Genomic DNA, 20,228 nt, shown 5'->3' with positions numbered 1-20,228 from the left:
CGATATCTGACCAGTTTTCATATCCTACTGAGCCAATATCCGCATTATCCGCAATAACAATTTCGACCCCGCAGGATGGCTTTCGCCAAATTATGATACAAGCAAAAATCCTAAGTTTTCTTCACTCAGAAAAATGATCACCATTCTCAAATAATCTAAACGACATCCGAACCTCCCGATTTTTGGACATAATCACCCACTTCTTGGGCATAATCACCCACTTCCATACATAATATCGTCCGCAACATACTAGAAAGTCGAAAAATGGACACTTCTCTTACTCTAGTGCCTCATAGTTGTCTAAATTTTCATAATTATAACACAATTCAAAATTAAAGTTAATTGATCACCATACTTCCGATGTGATACATTGACGCACCCAGAAAAGCAAAGATCGAACTTATTGCATCTATCTTAGACCTCATCATAAGGGTAATTTATGGGAAAAACTTGTAAATGTTGCAAATCTCACTTCAAAAGAGTGGGCGAAAATCACAAATCTCACTGTCACAAGATACCTCTTCAAAGGTTTCAAAGGAGCACCCATTCTGGCCAGATCTGAGTCAAGCGTGGGGTTGCTAACTTTATTAAGCAGACGGTAGACAAATTTTAAATGAACGATACAAATAACAAACTTATAAAAGAAACAACCGCAAATATAATGAGTACGAAAAGAAACTACAACCCGTAATATAATGTTGCTTACAGTTTGAAGATAAGAAGATCTTACAGTTTGAGAATACTACAATATATTTATTATAAAAACCAGATCATTAATTGGTTCAGTTTGAAAGTATAACAGTTTTGGAAGCTTAAGAAAAGAAAAGATCTATATGTACTTGTAACCCAAAAAAATCTGAGTGACAGAATTTTTAAAGCATAAAACGATTGCATGGAAACATTGAATGCAGTGGCATTTAAATAGCAATTGTACTAGAAAGTTAAGGAGGGGTTAGGTTTTTTCATGGAAAAAAAAAGACTTTTTTTGCGAATTTTTTTCGTAAATATGGATTGAGTAATTTTATTCGGACTTTTTGTACATTATTGAGCATACTTTCGACAATATAATAAGCCGGTAACGGAGCTTCCCCCAGAACGTCTTGAGAAAAAAACAATTTGCGGTGCCCCTACGTTTTCTGATAATTTTTTTTTTCATTTAAAAATTTTTGGCGGCTTTTTAAAGTGTAAACTGTTATTTTCCACCAAAAATTTCGCCATTTTGGGGGTGAAAAACACCCTTGATGTAAAAAAAAAATGTTTACTAAACGTAGGGGGCGGTATTTTATATGTCGAAAATGTGTATAAAGTTTGAAATGAATCGGTCAAGTAGTTTTGAAATGACAGTGAACACGAACCTTGAAAAAGTAGTTTTGAGAAAAACGCGTCTGAAGTTTATGAACTATTGGTTGGAGCGTTAAAGGCCAGGAGATTAATAAGACAATAACTTTAAGAATATTTCTTCTATCGACCTAAAGTTTTAAGGACATATTCTTGAAATGTTAAACAATAAGATAAGAGAAACAAAAAAAAATTGATTTTTCGAAAGTAAAAACCCCTCCCTTAAAACATTTTATTTACATTAAAAGGCTCGAATAGCAGTTATATGATATAAGCTGAATATTTGAATACATAATAGAAGTATATTCCAAAGATACAAAGAAATTATAAAAAAAATATGACGACGTCGATCGCTGTTTATCAGCAATAACACAATTCCTTCAATAAAATGCTGCACAACAAGACGTTAGCCTTAGTCAAAAAAATTGAAAAAGACCTGAAATACTTGCAGCCATTCGAAGGTAATGCAAGAATATTACTGGCGTTAATTGGCAATTGATAAGATATTAACTGATTATGTTGAACAAAAACAGCTGGTTTTCAGAATAATTTACGATTTTGAAATAAATATTAGGTACAGCAAACAATTTTTTGTCCTTAAGTCCCCCCAGAAGTTAATAAACATGCAAAATAAAATTAAAACAGCACTTCAGGTCAACAAAAAAACCGGATGACATTGACCAACGACTTCACCATTCTAAGGGTGGGAAGTATCAGTAAACTTAGTAGAAAGGCTAAAGAAATAAATGATAATGTTACGGAATATTGTGATTTAAGTGAGTCAGGAAATATGAGGAAAGAAATATAACGACATGACAAATACAATTCGTAATTTCATAGTGCTGGACGACGGAATAGTAAACCCTTTGTTTTTCACAAAAAATGGAAAGAAACCAGAATAATCAAATAACAAACAACTATAGGAGACAAAATGGTAGCGTTCAAAATATTGATCCTACCTAAGCAATTCAGGACAACATCCCCGTAATATTAATAATTTTTATTCACAAAATAGTTAATCGGACGATAATCCCAAAGAAATATAAACTTTTCAGGGCAAAATATCTATCACCCAAATAATCCCCACAGACAAACTAATTCAAGAAATTCTGATCAAAATAATCTAAATCGTAAAGGCAAACTGTACAGAATGGCACTCGGCAATCAATACGCTCAAATGGCCTAACACCCATGGAGGTTGACGCTATGAGCAGAACAGAGGAAACAAATAACAACGAGGAATTTTTTGCCAATTAGCCTCGGAAAATCAAAATAAAATTTTAATCTCACTCACTCTATTTAATAAGAAATGGTGTATATCAAGAATCTAAATAACAAGTATAAAGGGAAAGAATTTGCATCACGCCATCAAAGGTGATTTCTAAAACTCCAGGAGTACAATTACGAAATGGAGTATGTAAAGGGCAAAGATCACGTAGTAGCGTACTTCCTAAGTCGGATCGAAAATTCGCCTAAAATAACGGAGGGGAACGACGATTAATCAAATTTAGAAATGTCGGATACAGTGCATTCTGCAGAAGAAGAACTGCTAGAACATGTTGTAATCAAAGAAGAAATATAATCCGGTCAATTTAGGCCTAAAATAAGTAGGAAGGTTACAAAAATTCATAAGAGGCTGAAACAAAAAAACAAGCAAATTGCTCAAAACACAATTACAAAAGAAATCTCAAAAATCCTCTTCGTTCTGGAGTGTACAAAAAGAATTGTCACGAGGTCAAAGGTCAAAAAATAGTTTTTCGCGATTTTCAGCAAACTCGTAAGTTTTTTTCGCAAAATTACCAAAGAACAAAATTGCAGATCACAAAATTCTCTACAAAAAATGTACCGATAGTTTTTTTCCTCAGAGCCGCTATTTTGGAGATATAACGCTTTAAGAAGTTGGATAGTAATCCCCATATTTTTAATATTTTAACTTAGCGCGTTTTTTTAACGTGGTTTCCCCAGTCCACCTATTCCACGGGTCTGCTGTGTTTCTATTTCTTTTAAAACTATTGCGAAATAATATCATTCATAAGGGTTGGTAAAAATAAAAAGTAATAAAAAGAAAATAGCTAAATTTATTCGTCGGATTCATAGTTTTCAAATATTTCTGCTTCCTCTTCTTCATCTTCTTCTCGTTCTTCCTCTAGTTCTTCCTCTTGTTCCTCTTCTTCTATTTTACTTTGGGTACAAGTAAACTGCCCCAATTCATCGGTATCATAGGAGTCCTCAATAGTTGGACAACATTAGGTCCCGACCGGCCTTGACAATGTGTGCATGCCAGGAAACAACTTTTTTGCAACCACATATGGCTTTTTTTAGTAGTTGCAGTTTCCGGCAGCTATAATTATATACATACATATATTCTTCATCTGGAGAATGTTCTCTATCCAACCATGTCCCCCTTAACCCTGCAACCGTGGGTATACTAAAGTTTCCCCTCGATTGATTTTGAGCTTTAGCTGGTTTAAAATAAATAAATAATTTGTTCAGTAGGAGTTCGAGCAGTAAGTAAGAGTAAATCAACATCTTCACCAACAATAACAGTTGTATTTGTCACATTAAATTGCTCTATCGCTGTGTTAATAATAAGTGCATCAGCATCATAATTAGCTTGTTTACCTGATATATTTTTAGCAGTAAAATTTGCTTTCAACATTGAAATTAACCGAGATTTGTTGTGATTATTTCGTCATTGATTCATCGAATTTAATATCAGACGAGGTTGATGAAGCAGCAGTTCGAGAACGTTGCTCTGCAGCTTTAATATTTTTCGTTTAATCATCATATCCGTCAAATACGACAGTAACTCTGGGACAGGGAACAGGAACAGGGTTTTATTATACCTGAGATTCTCATAGTTTAACTTATATTTTACATAGGTAAGTAACAATCGCCAATAGCAAACTAACTTTGGTTATTTAACAGTGGCTAGATGAGTTACGCCTCCCCCCTCCATACACGCCACTGCGCGCCAACACACCACATCAACACGATCCACAACAGACATCACACCACTCAGACCACCCACACATACACATCTCATCACACCACAACTCAACACTCAAAAGGGGCTAACAGAGGACCAAATACTTCCTTTTTCGTTGGCAATTCAAGCGATCAAGACGTGCAACTTTTCCGCCCTTTTTGCGCCCGTATATATTTTTATATATCAGCCGTGACCGTGCCCGTTTGGTTTTTTTTTTGTTACGGAACAGTGGAAACAAGGTGAGTGCGTAACTGAAACAATTATTTATTGATCCTTTGAGAACAAAAATAGTGGCTAAACGTTGAAATACACACGAAAAAAAAAGACGTAAGTGCTGTGCAGTGCAGTGAAAAACCATATATACACATACAAAAAAAAAAAAAAAACAGTTCTACAAGAAGTGCAGTGCAGGGGAGTGACATACATATACACATAGAAAACAAAAAAAAAAAAAAGGACAGAAGAAGTGAGTGAAGGGAAGTGGCACAAACATACATATATATACATAACAAAAAAAAAAACAGGAAAACCATCAACGTGCGCGAAATAGTAAGAAACTAGGTACGAGCGCGAATTTGAACAAAAAGCAACAAAACATAAAAATACTGAACGGGCGCGAATTCAAATCAAAAAACTTTAACAGCAAACAACAACAACCACTCAAGCTCACCAAAATCCCTTGGCGGAAACCCCAAAGTGAGTCGTATCGATTCCCTTTAGTATATGTATATATCCTCTTATTGTATGTATGTTGAAATTTATGCCTTTGCGGTTTATTTTTTACAAAAATCCGTCTTAATAAAGGCAATAATAAAAAAAGCGGTTACCAAACTGTTTCTATATTTCGGTTTCTTTTCCGGTAAAAACCAAAATACCGCTAAGATATAAAACAGTTTGGTAAAAAATATATATCTAACGAACTCTTGATTACCTAAATGCTTACCGTTGTGTTCAAATACACAAAAACATTTCAAAAACTAAATAATTCAAGTATTTACTTGCACCAATTTCCAGCAATACCCCTTATACTTAATCAAGTATAAGCAGGATTGCGTTAAATAAGCAAAGGCAAATCAAAAGAAAAAAACACAAACAAAAGCGAAAACGTACAAACGTACATATTATATATAACATATATAAATATATACATACATATATCACTAAAAATTTATATACATAAATTTTACAAGAATACCTGCGGTATATTCTTTCCTTTTCGCGGTCTTTTCGAACTGCGTATATATACACGCTAAGGTATACAACAATACATAAGTACTTCGCTTCAAAGTCCACATTGGCAAATATTCCGCAATACCCCTTGTTCTTTGTTAAACAAAAACAAGTAGGATTGCAATACATATAATATTCTAAGTCCACATTGGCACATATTCGCAATACCCCTAGTTCTTTGACCAACAAAAACAAGCAGGATTGCGCAAAAATATTTAAACATAATATATTACATAAATACATATGTACATATGTACAAAGTGCATTGATCTCTAAGACGAGCTCTCAATTGCGCATAACGTCAAGTACATATGTATCAGCTGATCCGCTTATAGGTATACCCTATAGGAATTACGGACAAATAATACTTACAAATAAAAGTAAAAATAAAAAACAGTTGCGTTTAGTATTAATCAATTAAATAATATTAAAGAAAAAAAAGCGATAAAACACGAAATACGCGCAATATATTCATTTCATTAAATAAAAACTCTTATTATCATAAAAGAGTTAGGTACTCATACGAGTTTAAAAAAGTTATTAGTTTGTTAATTTTTTCTAAAAAATAAACAAAAACCCTTATTTTCTTAAAAAAGGTTTCAAATATACATATATTTCTTACAGTGAAAATATTTTATTTTACTTCGGCACATCTCTTAAATGAGCTCAGGCTCGAAAGATTTTAAAACAACTCAGTTGCTAAAAGTTCCAAAAATGATTTCTGACGAAAGAAGTCCATGTACACCTGCAGAAGCTACACGCTCAAAGCAAGGTGCTATAAGGCAAAAAAGGGGGAAAGACATTACATACAGTAAATTCATTGCTGAGAGTGACAGTTTAATAAGATACTGCACTCGATTTTCTTCTTCTCCGATTCAAGATAATTCTGAATCGGTATTAGAAATCAGAAAAGACAATCTTGACAATTTTTGGTCACGTCTCCAAGCTGCATATGACGCAATTGTAGAATCTGACGACTCAGATCTACCAGAAATTTTCAAATCTTCGGCTTACGCAAAATACGAAAACTGCTTAGACCAATTCGAAGAAACTAACGCAATGATTTTCGATCAACTTAAGCTAATAAAAGCAATTGCACCTAATCCAAATCAGCGAGTAGAGCTGCCACAAGTACAAAGTCATGAGGCAAGTTCAGGCATCCATCTCTAGGTGTCCACATGTGATTCAGAAATATTTCATGGTGGTTATGAACAATGGCCGTCCTTCCGGGACATGTTTACAGCCGTTTACATAAACCACCCAAAATTAACAAATGCGCAAAAATTGTATCACCTCCGATACAAAACAAAAGGTCAAGCAGGCGTCATAGTCAAACAGTTCGCACTAAATGACGATAATTTCAATCTGGCTTGGGAAGCTCTAAAAGCGAGATACGAAAATGAAAGAATATTGGTCGATAAGCAAGTAACGATACTAATGAACGTGCCTAAAATTCAGAAAGAAACAAGTGATGAATTTATTAGATTACAATCCACTGTTTCTAATTGTTTGTCGGTTTCATCGACACAAAATATTCCCACAGACAGCTGCGACCCTATTCTGGTAAATATATGCACCGCGGCATTACCAGAAAAATCGTTACTTTTGTGGGAGCAATCGCTCTCATCTCGGAAAAAATGCCCAACGTGGCAGCAAATGAAAGAATTTCTAACTACCCAATATGAAATAGCAGAAAGGGTAGACAAAAAACTAGTTAGAACTAAAAACGTTCAAAACGACCTCAATAGAAGCTTTAATAGACCCCAAACCAGTAGCAATAACAATTTAAATAGAAGTTTTTTTAAAAATCAATCGTTCACATCCGGACAGTATAAACAAACGTCATGCCAACTGTGTACAGGAGGGCATAAACTTAAATCTTGCGATAAATTCGAAAAATTAAATATTGTCGATACGAACAATTTTGTAAAAACAAAAAGGCTTTGTACAAATTGCCTATCACATGCACATGCACTTAAAGAGTGCGAAAGCAAATTTAATTGCGTTTATTGTCATAAACGACATCATTCAATGCTGCATTACAACACATTTTCCAGCTCACCCCCAAACAGCGCAAATATGAAAAGAGCCACGGGTTTAGTTACAACAGCAAATCCGGAAGTGCGAAATCCCGAAAATTGCCAAGAAGCACCATGCTGCTCAAAGGCATTAAAAACCCAAACGCTACACAGCGAAAATCAAAGTAGAGTACTACTACCAACAGCAGTCGTCTCCATCGAACACCGAGGAGAGCTGTTTAAACTTAGGGCCTTAATAGACCAAGGATCACAACGATCTTTCATAACGTCTAGGGCTCAAAATAGGCTACAACTGCCAACAAAACTAGCCAATTTTGAAATTACGGGAATGGGCGGAAGAGTAGTCCAAAACTCAAATAAAATCTGCCCCATTACCCTAATTTCCCCCCAAGCGGATAAGCACATACAAGCAGAAGCTATAGTCTTACCGCAACTAACAAATATGCTTCCAAGCTATCATATAAATAGCAAGCATTGGCAAAAGGTTTCACACCTAAAGCTAGCAGATCCCAACTGCAACACTCCCGCTCAAATAGGCCTTCTATTAGGCAGCGATCTCATACCACAGATAATACTCGAAAGTATTGAGAAAATTTCGAATACACTATTGGCACAAAATACTATTTTTGGGGGGATCCTAAGTGGACTAGTCTCGGAACCAGTTACCACCATGATCACTCAGATTGAGGAAATCTCAAACGAATACCTCAATTCACAATTGAAAAAATTTTGGGAGTTAGAAGAACTCCCCCCCATATCAATCACAACCCCTGAAGATCAGTATTGTGAAGACTTTTACAAAGCCACAACTACTAGATCAGATAATGGTCGGTACGTCGTACGAATACCACTAAAACAACAATTTCCTAACACACTCGCCTTAGGTCACTCTCGCACCTCTGCAATACAGCAGTTTTAAAGTATGGAAAAGAACTTACTTAAAAAAGGTGAGCTTAAGCCAGAATACGATGGCGTGTTAGAAGAATACCTCCATTTAGACCACATGGAGGAAGTAAGCCCATGCGAAAAAGTCATAAATGGCAAATATTACTCATTTTACTTGCCTCTTCACGCAGTAGTAAAGCCAGACAAAAAAACAACTAAAGTAAGAGTTGTTTTTAATGCATCAAGATCCACCAGCTCGGGGAATTCCCTAAATGATATCCTATATGCGGGACCCACGCTCCAACCAGATTTAATGCTACTCATTTTAAATTGGCGTATATTCAAATACGTATTTAACGGAGACGTCGAAAAAATGTATAGGCAAATAGTCGTACATAAAGACGATCAAGATTTTCAGCGAATTATTTTCCGAAAATCTCCTAATAGTCCACTACGCGACTATAAACTTAAAACAGTTACCTTTGGCGTCAACTGTGCTCCATATTAAAATCACAAACGTATGTAGACGATATTCTGTCTGGAAGTCACAGTCTTCCACAAGCATACGAGTCACTAGCACAAGTGACGCAAGCCCTCAAAACCGCAGGGTTTCCGTTAAAAAAGATAACGGCGAACCACCCTAATATCTTAAAGGATATACCTAAAGAAAATCTGTTGGACACTAATTTCCTTAAATTCGAAAAGGAAAGTACAACAAAAACTCTGGGGATCCAGTGGAACGCGATATCTGACCAGTTTTCATACACTACAGAGTCAATATCAGCATTATCCGCCATAACAAAACGCCAAATTTTATCCTCTGTGGCAAAACTTTTCGACCCCACAGGATGGCTTTCGCCAATTATGATACAAGCGAAAATCTTGACACAAGAATTATGGCTAGACGGAACCGACTGGGACGAACAAGTGAAACCTCTTCGCTTAGAAAAATGGTCCCAGTTCGCAAACAATCTGGAAGACATTTCCCAGATACAAATCCCACGATGGGTGAACTATTTCCCCGAACACAAAGTTGAAATACACGGCTTCTGTGATGCCTCGGAGAAGGCATACTGTGCCACTATCTATGTGCGCACACAAAGCAAAACTGCGACCACAAGCCACTTATTAGTAGCAAAAGCAAAGGTGGCTCCTTTAAAAACGCTAAGTCTACCTCGACTTGAGCTCTGTGGCGCGCTACTACTCGCAAAATTAGCTTCCATGGTGCAGACCCATTTAAACATGAAGAAACATAGATTGTATCTCTGGTCCGATTCTGAAATTGTTCTAGCCTGGTTGGAAAAACCACCACATGCATGGAAGACGTACATTGCTAATCGAACGTCTCAAATACTTGACCTAGTGGGGTCAGCCACTTGGCGACATGTAGCCAGTGCTGACAATTATGCTGATCTAGGTACAAGAGGACGCAAACCCCTGCATCTCGCCACCACCACCCTCTGGTGGAATGGCCCCCGATGGTTAACAGAATCTCCCGATTCTTGGCCACAATCGCCCATGCGCAATATAATAGCCCCAGAAAGTCGAAAAATCGACTCCTTTCACAGAGCAGTGGAGGATACTGACATCCTTGAGCGATTTTCATCGTTCTCCCGAGCCCTCAGAGTAATCGCCTATATGTTAAAGTTCATAGAGTGACTTAAAATTAAAGTTAAGGGAGTTTCCTCAGAGTACCCCCAATGCAATACATTGACGCACCTGGAATTGCAAAAGGCAAAGGTCGCTCTAATCGCATCAACTCAAACGCGCTACTTCAGCCGCGATATAACACTATTAAGAGAATCAAAACCCACTGACAAAAGGAGTTCACTCTTAGTTCTTAACACATTCCTAGACACGAAAGGTCTGCTTCGTGCGAATGGTCGGCTTGCCAATTCAAGCCTCACGTATAATGAACGCTATCCTCCAATCATACCAGAGAAATCTCGACTTGCCACTTTACTCCTCAATTATATCCACTTACTTATGCTCCACGCAGAACATCGCCTAATGCAACATATAGTTCTATATTCCCCAAATTATTCTATATTCTTAAGCCCCAAATAAAAAAATGCATTTTCATGTGCAAGATCTGCACTCTGCATAAGCAGAAGTTGCGAACGCAGATTATGGCAGCACTTCCACCGGAACGCTGTAACTTCGCTCTGCCTTTCACAGTCACAGGTATCGATTTTGCTGGGCCTTTTCAAATAAAGGCGTTCATGCTAAGGTCGCCCACCATAATGAAAGGCTATGTGGCTGTCTTTGTCTGTTTTACGACAAAAGCAGTGCACCTCGAGCTATGTACAAATCTGACTAAGGAGGCTTTTCTCGCGGCATTTGCTCGCTTCGTCGGACGACGCGGCTTCCCCTCAAAACTAATGAGCGATAACGGCAAAACCTTCAATGGAGCCCAAAGAGCCACTGAAAAACAGTTTGTGGATTTTATTAAACAAGTATCACCTGAAATTGTTCAGAAGTATGCTCCCCAAGGCATTAATTGGCAGTTTATCCCCCCAAGCGCTCCTCATATGGGTGGTTTATGGGAATCAAGTGTAAAAAGCTTCAAATCCCACTTCAAAAAAGTAGCTGGAAATTATAAATTCCATTATGAAGAATTCACTACCTTATTAACCCGAATTGAAGCCGTTCTCAATTCACGGCCACTCACAACACTCTCGCAAGATCCCTCCGACTTCACAGCCCTAACTCCAGGGCATTTTCTCAAAGGAGCACCCATTCTGGCCATACCTGAGCCAGGCGTGGGGTCGCTATCCCTATTAAATCGATGGGAAAGAATCAAAATTCTTGGAAATTGGAGACTGTGTTATCATACACGATGATTGTCTACCCCCCACAGAATGGCGGCTTGGCCGCATAGAAAAACTATATTGCGGTTCCGACGATCATATACGAGTAGTTGATCTCCGTACTCAAAGCGGAACGCTGACAAGACCGCTCGTGAAATTATGTTTTCTGCCAACCGTATCTAATGACAAAACCGCAAATAACAAACAATCCGCCGATATTACCGCGACGCAAATGAATTAGTCGTTATAAACCAACCATTCTAACCGCAATGATCGATCAAATTAATTCATCAGCACTGGCAACGGTGCCGCAACGCAGCCGATGCCCACTGTGTCGACGCACACACCGGCTGCAACACTGCAGCATTTTTCGAAGCATGCAGCCACCACAACGTCAGCAGGTTGCCCAAGCGCACGGGCACTGCCTCAACTGTTTGTCTACGGTCCACACGACACCGGAGTGTACGTCGGTTACGCTTTGCCAACTGTGCAATAGACAGCACCATACCATGCTGCACCGCACCCCAAAGCGGACCGTCGGGCGACAACTCGCCCCAAGCCGTAGATCGCAGCAGAGCAGCCATCCGGATCGCCCCCGAAGAGAAGCAGCTCCACCTTTCTCCAGACCAAGGCGACAGGAGGCATCAACGCGGCGTCGGCAGCCCAGGCCAACATACCGCCGCTCCACTGGCCTCAGCAGTGTTGTTGCTACGCTGCAGCAACTACAGCGATTGCTAGGCTAGAATTCGCCTAGGGGGGCCGGGATGGCTAGATGAGTTACGCCTCCCCCCTCCATACACGCCACTGCGCGCCAACACACCACATCAACACGATCCACAACAGACATCACACCACTCAGACCACCCACACATACACATCACATCACACCACAACTCTACACAACTCAACACTCAAAAGGGGCTAACAGAGGACCACACCCTTCCTTTTTCGTTAGCAATTCAAGCGATCAAGACGTGCAACTTTTCCGCCCTTTTTGCGCCCGTATATATTTTTATATATCAGCCGTGACCGTGCCCGTTTGGTTTTTTTTTGTTACGGAACAGTGGAAACAAGGTGAGTGCGTAACTGAAACAATTATTTAAACAGCTTCAGTGATGTTTATACGTGGTAACGTGTGCAAAATATGGGGATTACAAATTATCCAACTTTATTTATTAGCGTTATATCTCCAAAATGTTGTCTGTGAGGAAAAATATATTGATACATTTTTTGTAGAGAATTTTGTGATCTGCAATTTTGTTCTTAGGTAATTTTGCGAAAAAAACTTAAGGGTTTGCTGAAAATCATTTGTTTGACCTTTGACCTCGACTTTTGAGCAATTTTGCCGAGTTTCAGCTTCTTACGAATTTTTGTAACCTTGAATGTGTAAATTGACCTTACTAAATATAATAGTAAATAAACATAAAATTCAAATCATAACGGGTGGAAGATAATAGAAATCAACCCAATGGAGGAAGAGTACATAATAAAAAAAGGTGTTCAGTCGGCACATTAAAGGAAAAGGGAGTATCGGCATATTCTCAGAAGTCACTGAATCTGATTATCATAAAATTGAAATATTAATGATTTCGATGTTTTCACATCAAAATAATTTTAAATTTGTCAAATGTAGAAAAAGAGCAACAGAAATAGAAAAAGAAAAAGAAGAAGATTTACATAAGCAAATCTCACTTTACCATAATAATGAGTCAACACGTTGCAGAATAAACAAAACTTACAATATACTTAAACAAAATATACTATCCTAAATTCAAAGAGCACATACTACACATACATTAATAATAAATAACTGTGAAAAGTGCCAAAGAGTTAAGTATGATAGGAAACTGACAAGATCAAAGTTTAAACTAACGGAGACACCAACAGATAAAAGCGAAATAATACATGTAGACATTTTTCATTTAAAAAAATAGTCTTTTGTCACAGTTATTGACAAACTGACAAAATGCACGGGCATACAGGATAACTGATAGAAATAGAAGGGCAAAGAAGCCCATTATAATTTCACATTTCGTGAAGTTCAAAAAACCAAAACAAATCATAATGGATAATGAATTCAGGGCCGGACAGTTGATACAGTTCTTCAATGCAGAAAAAGTAGAGGTACACCTAACAAACCCTAATTCCTTTACAGGCAATGCAGACATTGAGAGGCTGCACTCAACCCTGTCAGAAAAAGTAACAGGACTTGAGGATCCAAGTCTCTCAACAGAAATGAGGATACAGATCGTTATAGGTAACTATAATGACAGATATCACTCAACCATTAAATGTACACCAAAAAACACAAAAAATAGTATATATCCAATCATTTTAAAAAAAGCAATAGACCAAGCGAAACAACACATAATTCAAGATAGACACAAGGACGAACCGTAGTTTCGAATTACTACCCTGTAAAACATTCATGTAGCTAACATAAAGAGGCCACTTAAATTAGCTAAAGCAGAGAAGTTAATTCACGGGCAAATCTATTTTCAGACCATGTGGATAATAGCGTTTCTGATTACCGCCAAGAAATGGTGACAGTGATTCTATAAGTAGCATGCGGATGAAGGATACACGATGATTTAACTCAACGAAGTAGAACTCGTCCACGAGGTAAATACAATAATGCATATTATACAAGTACATCCGAAAGAGTTAACAATATTGGTAGAAGATGTGGAAAAAAAACTAAGACTGGCAGAAATAAGTAACTTCTTTTGAATGGACTTAAAATAATCAAAGCAAAACTTAGATCGACTACACACCTAAGAAAGAGGGAAGAAAGAAGAGAGGCCTAATTAGTCTAGGAGGCACAATGTACAAATGGTTGTTCGGGGTAATAGACGACGAAGGCCGACAGCATATAATATAAATAGCAATATACAAATAGTGTAATTGTCCGTCTATTTGATTTTATATGTATGTAGTTAGTGTACTATAAGATTATGTATACTCGTATAGGCATATATTCGCCTTGATTTGTTAGCCGTTTTAATTAGTGTTCAACCTTAAACTCAACTCAACTCGGAAATGTTTAGATTATTTGAGAATGGTGATCATTTTTCTGAGTAAAGAAAACTTAGGATTTTTGCTGGTATCATAATTTGGCGAAAGCCATCCTGCGGGGTCGAAATTGTTATTGCGGATAATGCGGATATTGGCTCAGTAGGATATGAAAACTAGTCAGATATCGCATTCCATGGGATCCCCTGTGTTTTCGTTGTACTACCCTTTTCGAATTTAATGGATGATTTAGTTGAATTATCTGTATTTATGTTTTTAACACTGGGGTTGTCAGAATAAGCTCTAACTTGGTTTTTTGTACCAATTTGTGGAGTGTTGGAAAGTTGTGGCTTTAGTGGTAGTTATACGACGTACCGACCATTATTTGATCGAGTAGTTGTAACTTTGTAGAAGGATTCACAATATTGATCTTTTGGTGTTGTAATTGATATGACGGGTCCGTTTTGCTAACGTCCGAAATTTCCTTAATTGTGAATTAAAGTTTTCCTTTGAATTTTCGGTGTCTTTTGTGACAATATAAGCAATTGAATTTGCTTTTGTAATTTTTATATGTATGCGCTTGTGACAAGCAATTTGTACATAATTTTTTTGATCTCACGAAATAGTTTCTTTCTTTAAGTTTTAAAATTTGAGTCGTGTTGAACACTTTTCGTTTTGTCTATTTTTTTTTTTTTGTCTACTATTTCTGCGATTTCATACTGGGTAGTTAGGAAGTCTGTCGTCTGTTGCCACATGAGGCATTTTCTTCGTGATAAGAGCGATTGCTCACATAGAAATAATGATTTTTCTGGTAATGCGGCGGTGCATATGTTTACCAGTATGGTTCCAGCTGTCTGGGGGAATATTGTTGTGCTGTGTCGATAAAACCGACAAACAATTTAAAACAGTGGATTGATGTGTGATAAATTCTTCACTTGTTTCCTTTTGAATCTGTGGCAAGTTCATTAATATCGATCTTTGTTTTTCGACCAATATCCTTTCGTTTTCGTATCGTGATTTAAGAGCTTCTCCAGCGAAATTGAAATTTTCGTCATTAAGTAATTGTTTGACTATTACGCCTGCTTTACCTTTTATTTTGTGTCGAAGGTGATACATTTTTTCTGCATTTGATAATTTGGGATGGTTTATGAAAACGGCTGTAAACATATCCCGGCAGGATGGCCATTGTTCATAACCACCACGAAAGATTTCTGTGCATTCGTGCACCTTGAGGTAGATGCCTGAACTTGCATCTTGGCATTGGATTTGTGGCAGCTCTACTCTCGGATGTGGAGTAGGTGCAATGGCTTTAATTAATTTTCGTTTATCAGAAATCATTGCTTCAGTTTCTTCAAACTGGTCTAAGCAGTTTTCGTATTTGGCGAAAGCCGAGGATTTTAAATTTTCAGCTAAATCTGATGACTCAGTTTCTACTATGGCGTCATGAGCCGCTTGGAGACGAATTCAAAAATTGTTAAAATTTTCCTTTTTTATTTATATAACGATTCAAAGTTATCTTGAATCGGTGAAGTTGAAAACCTAGTGCAGTATCTTATTAACCTGTCACTTTCTGAAATAAATATAGCAACTTGTTATGAGAGTGTAGCTCCAGGGTATGTTTTTTTTTATCAACATTAAACATTTTATTTATATTTTTAAATAAGTGTAATGATTTTTTCAGTCTATACTGATTTGAATATAGCAATAAAAGCAAAAAATAAAGTATTTGTTATATATATTGTATCGTTTAATAATACAGTTTCGTATTATTTCCAAATTTATTATTGGTATTATTTTATATCTGTATATATATATATATACATATTTTTATATATTTGTATATTTTTTGTTTTGCTTAACCGCTCTTTTAACTAATTTGTATTTCTTATGTCCGAATGTGTGTTATAAAGATATATCCTAATAGATGGACTTTTTTGCTTGCTAAGATACGCACACACGCACAAACGCAGTTGAAAGCTCGTTAGAGAGATCAATGCGTTTTTGTTTGGTTCGTAATCATGCTTGTTTTTGTTTATTAAAGAACAAGGAGTTTTGCCGGATAATTGCCAATGTAGACTTTGAAAATGAGTATAAATTACATATGAAGAAGTATGTAAGTATACTGAATATATTTTGTTGGTGAATATATTTGTTTAAGTAAAATCCAATACTATACAGCTTTATTACCGCTTAATTATTTATGAATTTTACGATCTTTGTATTTGTTTTTTTTTTTTTTTGGTAATTTTTTTAAATAAATAATGTAATAATACCCAGTGTAGGGTAAAAGAGAGAGGCAGGTTCTATGCCATATGTATGTCTAAATTGCAATTCTATTGTATATTTTTGCAAGAGAAGAAGAGCGTGAAAACGGAGTTGTTAATGTGCAGGTATTTTCCTTAGCACTAATGTATAAATGTATGTTTATTTTATTGCTTATGCTTATTATGACCTTTGTAAATATGTTTTATATTTATATTGCGCTTGGCAATTATACCTTCGTAAAAGAATTATATGTGCAACTCCAATTTAAAGTATCGAGAACACATTAAATATTTTGATAGTATATGTTTTTATTTATGGCTTCATAGGATGTAGTAAACAAAAACAAAATTCAAATTATATTCGCATTTTTTATGACATAAATTATATATATTACCTAAGTTCCATCGAAAATAATTATATGTGCAAAATAGGGATCTCCTTGCAATTAATATAAAATATTATTATAGTAATTATATGATAAAATTAACTTCAAGCCATTGAAATGTTAAATATTTTCAGTACCTAATAGTATTACCTTTATGTACTTTTACCAAACACAGTCTTCGTGGCATGGACTCTTCTAGGCTTGACACTTTTTGACTGCTTAATAGAATCATACTGCTTGGCATGTGCTTTTATAATACTTTAGCAGAAAGTATACCCCGAAGATCCTCTATTGGGCTGAGATCAGGACTCAAAGCTGGCCAATCCCATAAAAATTATTTTGTAGCGCGAGCCACAAGAATGGGGGCGTTGTCTTGTTGAAATATCCAATTTTGGTCATGAAAGTTCTCAACAAAAGGAATGAGCGAACTATCTAATAGATCAATGTATACTTCGGCATTCAGTTTAGTCAGTAAAAGCTCATGTGAGATATACTTTTAGCGCTAAAGGCAGCCCATACCATTAAAGATCCCTCACCATGGTTTCGCTTAAAGCAAGTCTCTCTTGGATGTCGTGGATCTTGTCAATATTTGTGATGACCATCTGGACCATCCGAGATTAATTTTTTCTCATCACTAAAAATTAGGTTTTCAAACTCGTGCTTCCAAAACCTTTATCTGTCGCAAAATAAAACACGGTCATTTTTATGTCGCTTCTGGGTTAGTTTTTATTCAAAGTTAAGTCTCATTTCATGTTTCATAATTTGCTGAACACGCTGTCTAGTGATTGATAGGACAAATTCTACTTGTATCTTAACAAAATTAAAATTAATAGTAATAAATTATATTTCTATGCACTAGATTTAATACCTTTAATTTTCTTCTTTTCCAATTTAGTTAAAAACTAAATTTATATGTTGCCTGTGCAAGTGCCAGAACACAAATAGATGAATTTGTACATACAATTATTTTCTATGGAACTTAGGTAATATATAATATATATATTTTGTTACAAAAAATGCAAATATAATTTGAATTTTGTTTTTGTTTACTACATCCTATGAAGCCATAAATAAAAATATATACTATCAAAATATGGATTGTGTTCTCGATACTTTAAATTCAGAACAAACGGTTTTATCGGCTAAATCAATTAATTTTATTCAAAATAGTCTCCTTCTGCTTTAATACAGCTTTTTGCACGGTCCAAAAGCGTGTCAAACGAGTGTTTTAGCTCGTTGCCCGGTATGGCCGCCAGTATACTGGTGCAAGCTTTTTGAATGGCCTCCACGTCTGTATAACGCTTTCCTTTCATCGGCAAATGCATTTTTCTGAAAACGTAGAAGTCGCACGGTGCCATATCAAGTGAATACGGGGAGTGGTTGATTGTTAAATGTGATTTTTGGTCAAATAATCGGCCACAACCGTCGATCGATACGGCGCACCAAACACTTCAAAACTCCAAGGTAGAATACCGCATTAACGTTTTGGCCGGGTGGAACAAATTCTTTGGGGAGAATACCCTTGGAATCATAAGAACAAATCAGCGTTGTCTTCACTTTTGACTTCTCCAGGCGCGATTTTTTGGGTTTCGGCTCGTCCAGCGCCTTCCATTCAGCACTCTGGCGTTTCGTTTCGGGATCATATTGAAAACACCACGTTTCGTCACCAGTCACAATCTTGTAAAGGAAGTTCAGGTCTTTTTTTTTTGTCTCTTTAATGATGTCCTTCGAATGTTGAATTCTGAGCAATTTTTGGTCGTCAGTCAATCACCGCACCGATTCGCACCGATGACAAAAACATACTGCCACTTAAAACGCAATAACTTCACTTCCAATAGATTAAATGTCATGAAATTTTTACTGGGAGTCGATAAAGGATAGCAGACTCTAACGCAATAGTTGACATATAAATGGCGCCACTAGAGTTGACTTAGTTACTTTTTTACTGTTTACTTTGGAACGGACCTTGTATGTGTTTACAGGATTATTTACATATATGTATATATTAGAACAAAGTGGATGTACATATATGTATGTATGTTTTTGATTTTTTTTTATTTTGGCTATTTTCTCTCTTGCCTTTGCTTACTTATTTATAGCAATCCTGCTTATTGTTTTTGTAAAACATATATCTGGCGCTCAGGCCCGTAGACAAAAACGAATGTATGAGATGCGTGCGGAGTGGTGTTGAGACGACGTTGTGCGCGGGAGCTGTCGTATCGAATGAGATGAAAAAGCTACGCGGACCATCCTTTTTGTTAGCTGGTGATGTACACGCGCGGTGTTGTATTGTCCTGTGTGGTGTCATCTGGTATGGTGTATTGGTGAGTTTGTGGTGGGCTACAAATATAACTTATGACATTAGCGCCGCCGTATTTATAATCTCATTAATGAGTATAACTATTGTCATTCAACGCATCTTGAATAAAAGAAATAAAATTATAAGTTTTAAAATTATAAATAAGAGAAGTCAGGAGGCTTCTCAGAGTGGAATTAAGTCTAACGACGGCATGTACTGCACCACATCGCATGATCCGCTAATAAGTGACCCAAACCGCAGACTCAGCATATTTTGAGCTTGCTGGAATAAGCGGTATAGCCGGGCATCACAGCAAACTCGAGTTGATTTAAGAAAATAAAGAAAACAATTGTGTTTTTAATTCAGTGTTTGTTCCTGAAGATCCACAGTTATCGTTTCCGAATATATAACTCGTGTGAACTCTTAAAATGGTTCTCACAGTTAGAAAAGCAAGCAGCTTGTATACCAGACTAAGTGTCCTCACAAACGGAAGAGCAGAAAGCGTCTATACCAGTACAAGGGTCCTCACAGTAGAAAGAGCTTGACTTGCGTATGTCAGAGCAGGTGTCCTCACAGTTAGATCAAGAAACATGTGTACCAGTACAAGGGTTTTCACAGTCGGGGGAGCATGAAGTGTGTATACCAGCAAGTGGAAGAGCAGGAAAAAATTTAAGTTGAAACGGATGACTCTTTGCAAGAAGATCCAGAACTGCTGGGTGTATTGCATGCAGTGGAGTTGTACAAATGTACCACGAGTGGAGAAATAACTATCGGAAGGCAAGTCACAAAAGCATATTGGACAGAGCGGAGTAATTTAAAAGTGATGTGCGGCTGCTTTCATCGAGAATGGGCAAACCCCCAAGTTCTGATGATTTCTCCGAAAGCAAAAATTCGCGCAGCTCTTAATGAGCTGCACAACAGTCCAAGTGGAGGACACATGGGTATCACTAAAACCTCGAAGAAATTTAAAGAAAGA

General features: G+C 36.8%; 1 protein-coding gene across 1 annotated transcript in view; it reads left to right on the top strand.

The window, feature by feature from the left end:
• Positions 1-12,359, top strand: part of LOC138856044 (uncharacterized) — a 45,758-nt gene extending 33,399 nt beyond the window's left edge. The window contains exon 2 of the mRNA XM_070106487.1: positions 11,586-12,359. Within this exon, the coding sequence (XP_069962588.1) occupies positions 11,586-12,034 (449 nt within the window). The 3' untranslated portion in view covers positions 12,035-12,359. The remainder of the gene's footprint in view (positions 1-11,585) is intronic.
• The last annotated feature ends 7,869 nt before the right edge of the window (positions 12,360-20,228 follow it).

This window comes from Bactrocera oleae, chromosome 3 (genome assembly GCF_042242935.1).
Source record: "Bactrocera oleae isolate idBacOlea1 chromosome 3, idBacOlea1, whole genome shotgun sequence".
Taxonomy (NCBI): Eukaryota; Metazoa; Arthropoda; class Insecta; order Diptera; family Tephritidae; genus Bactrocera; species Bactrocera oleae.
The sequence above is the reverse complement of the archived record's forward strand: the minus strand, read 5'-3'. Positions and strand labels throughout refer to the sequence as shown.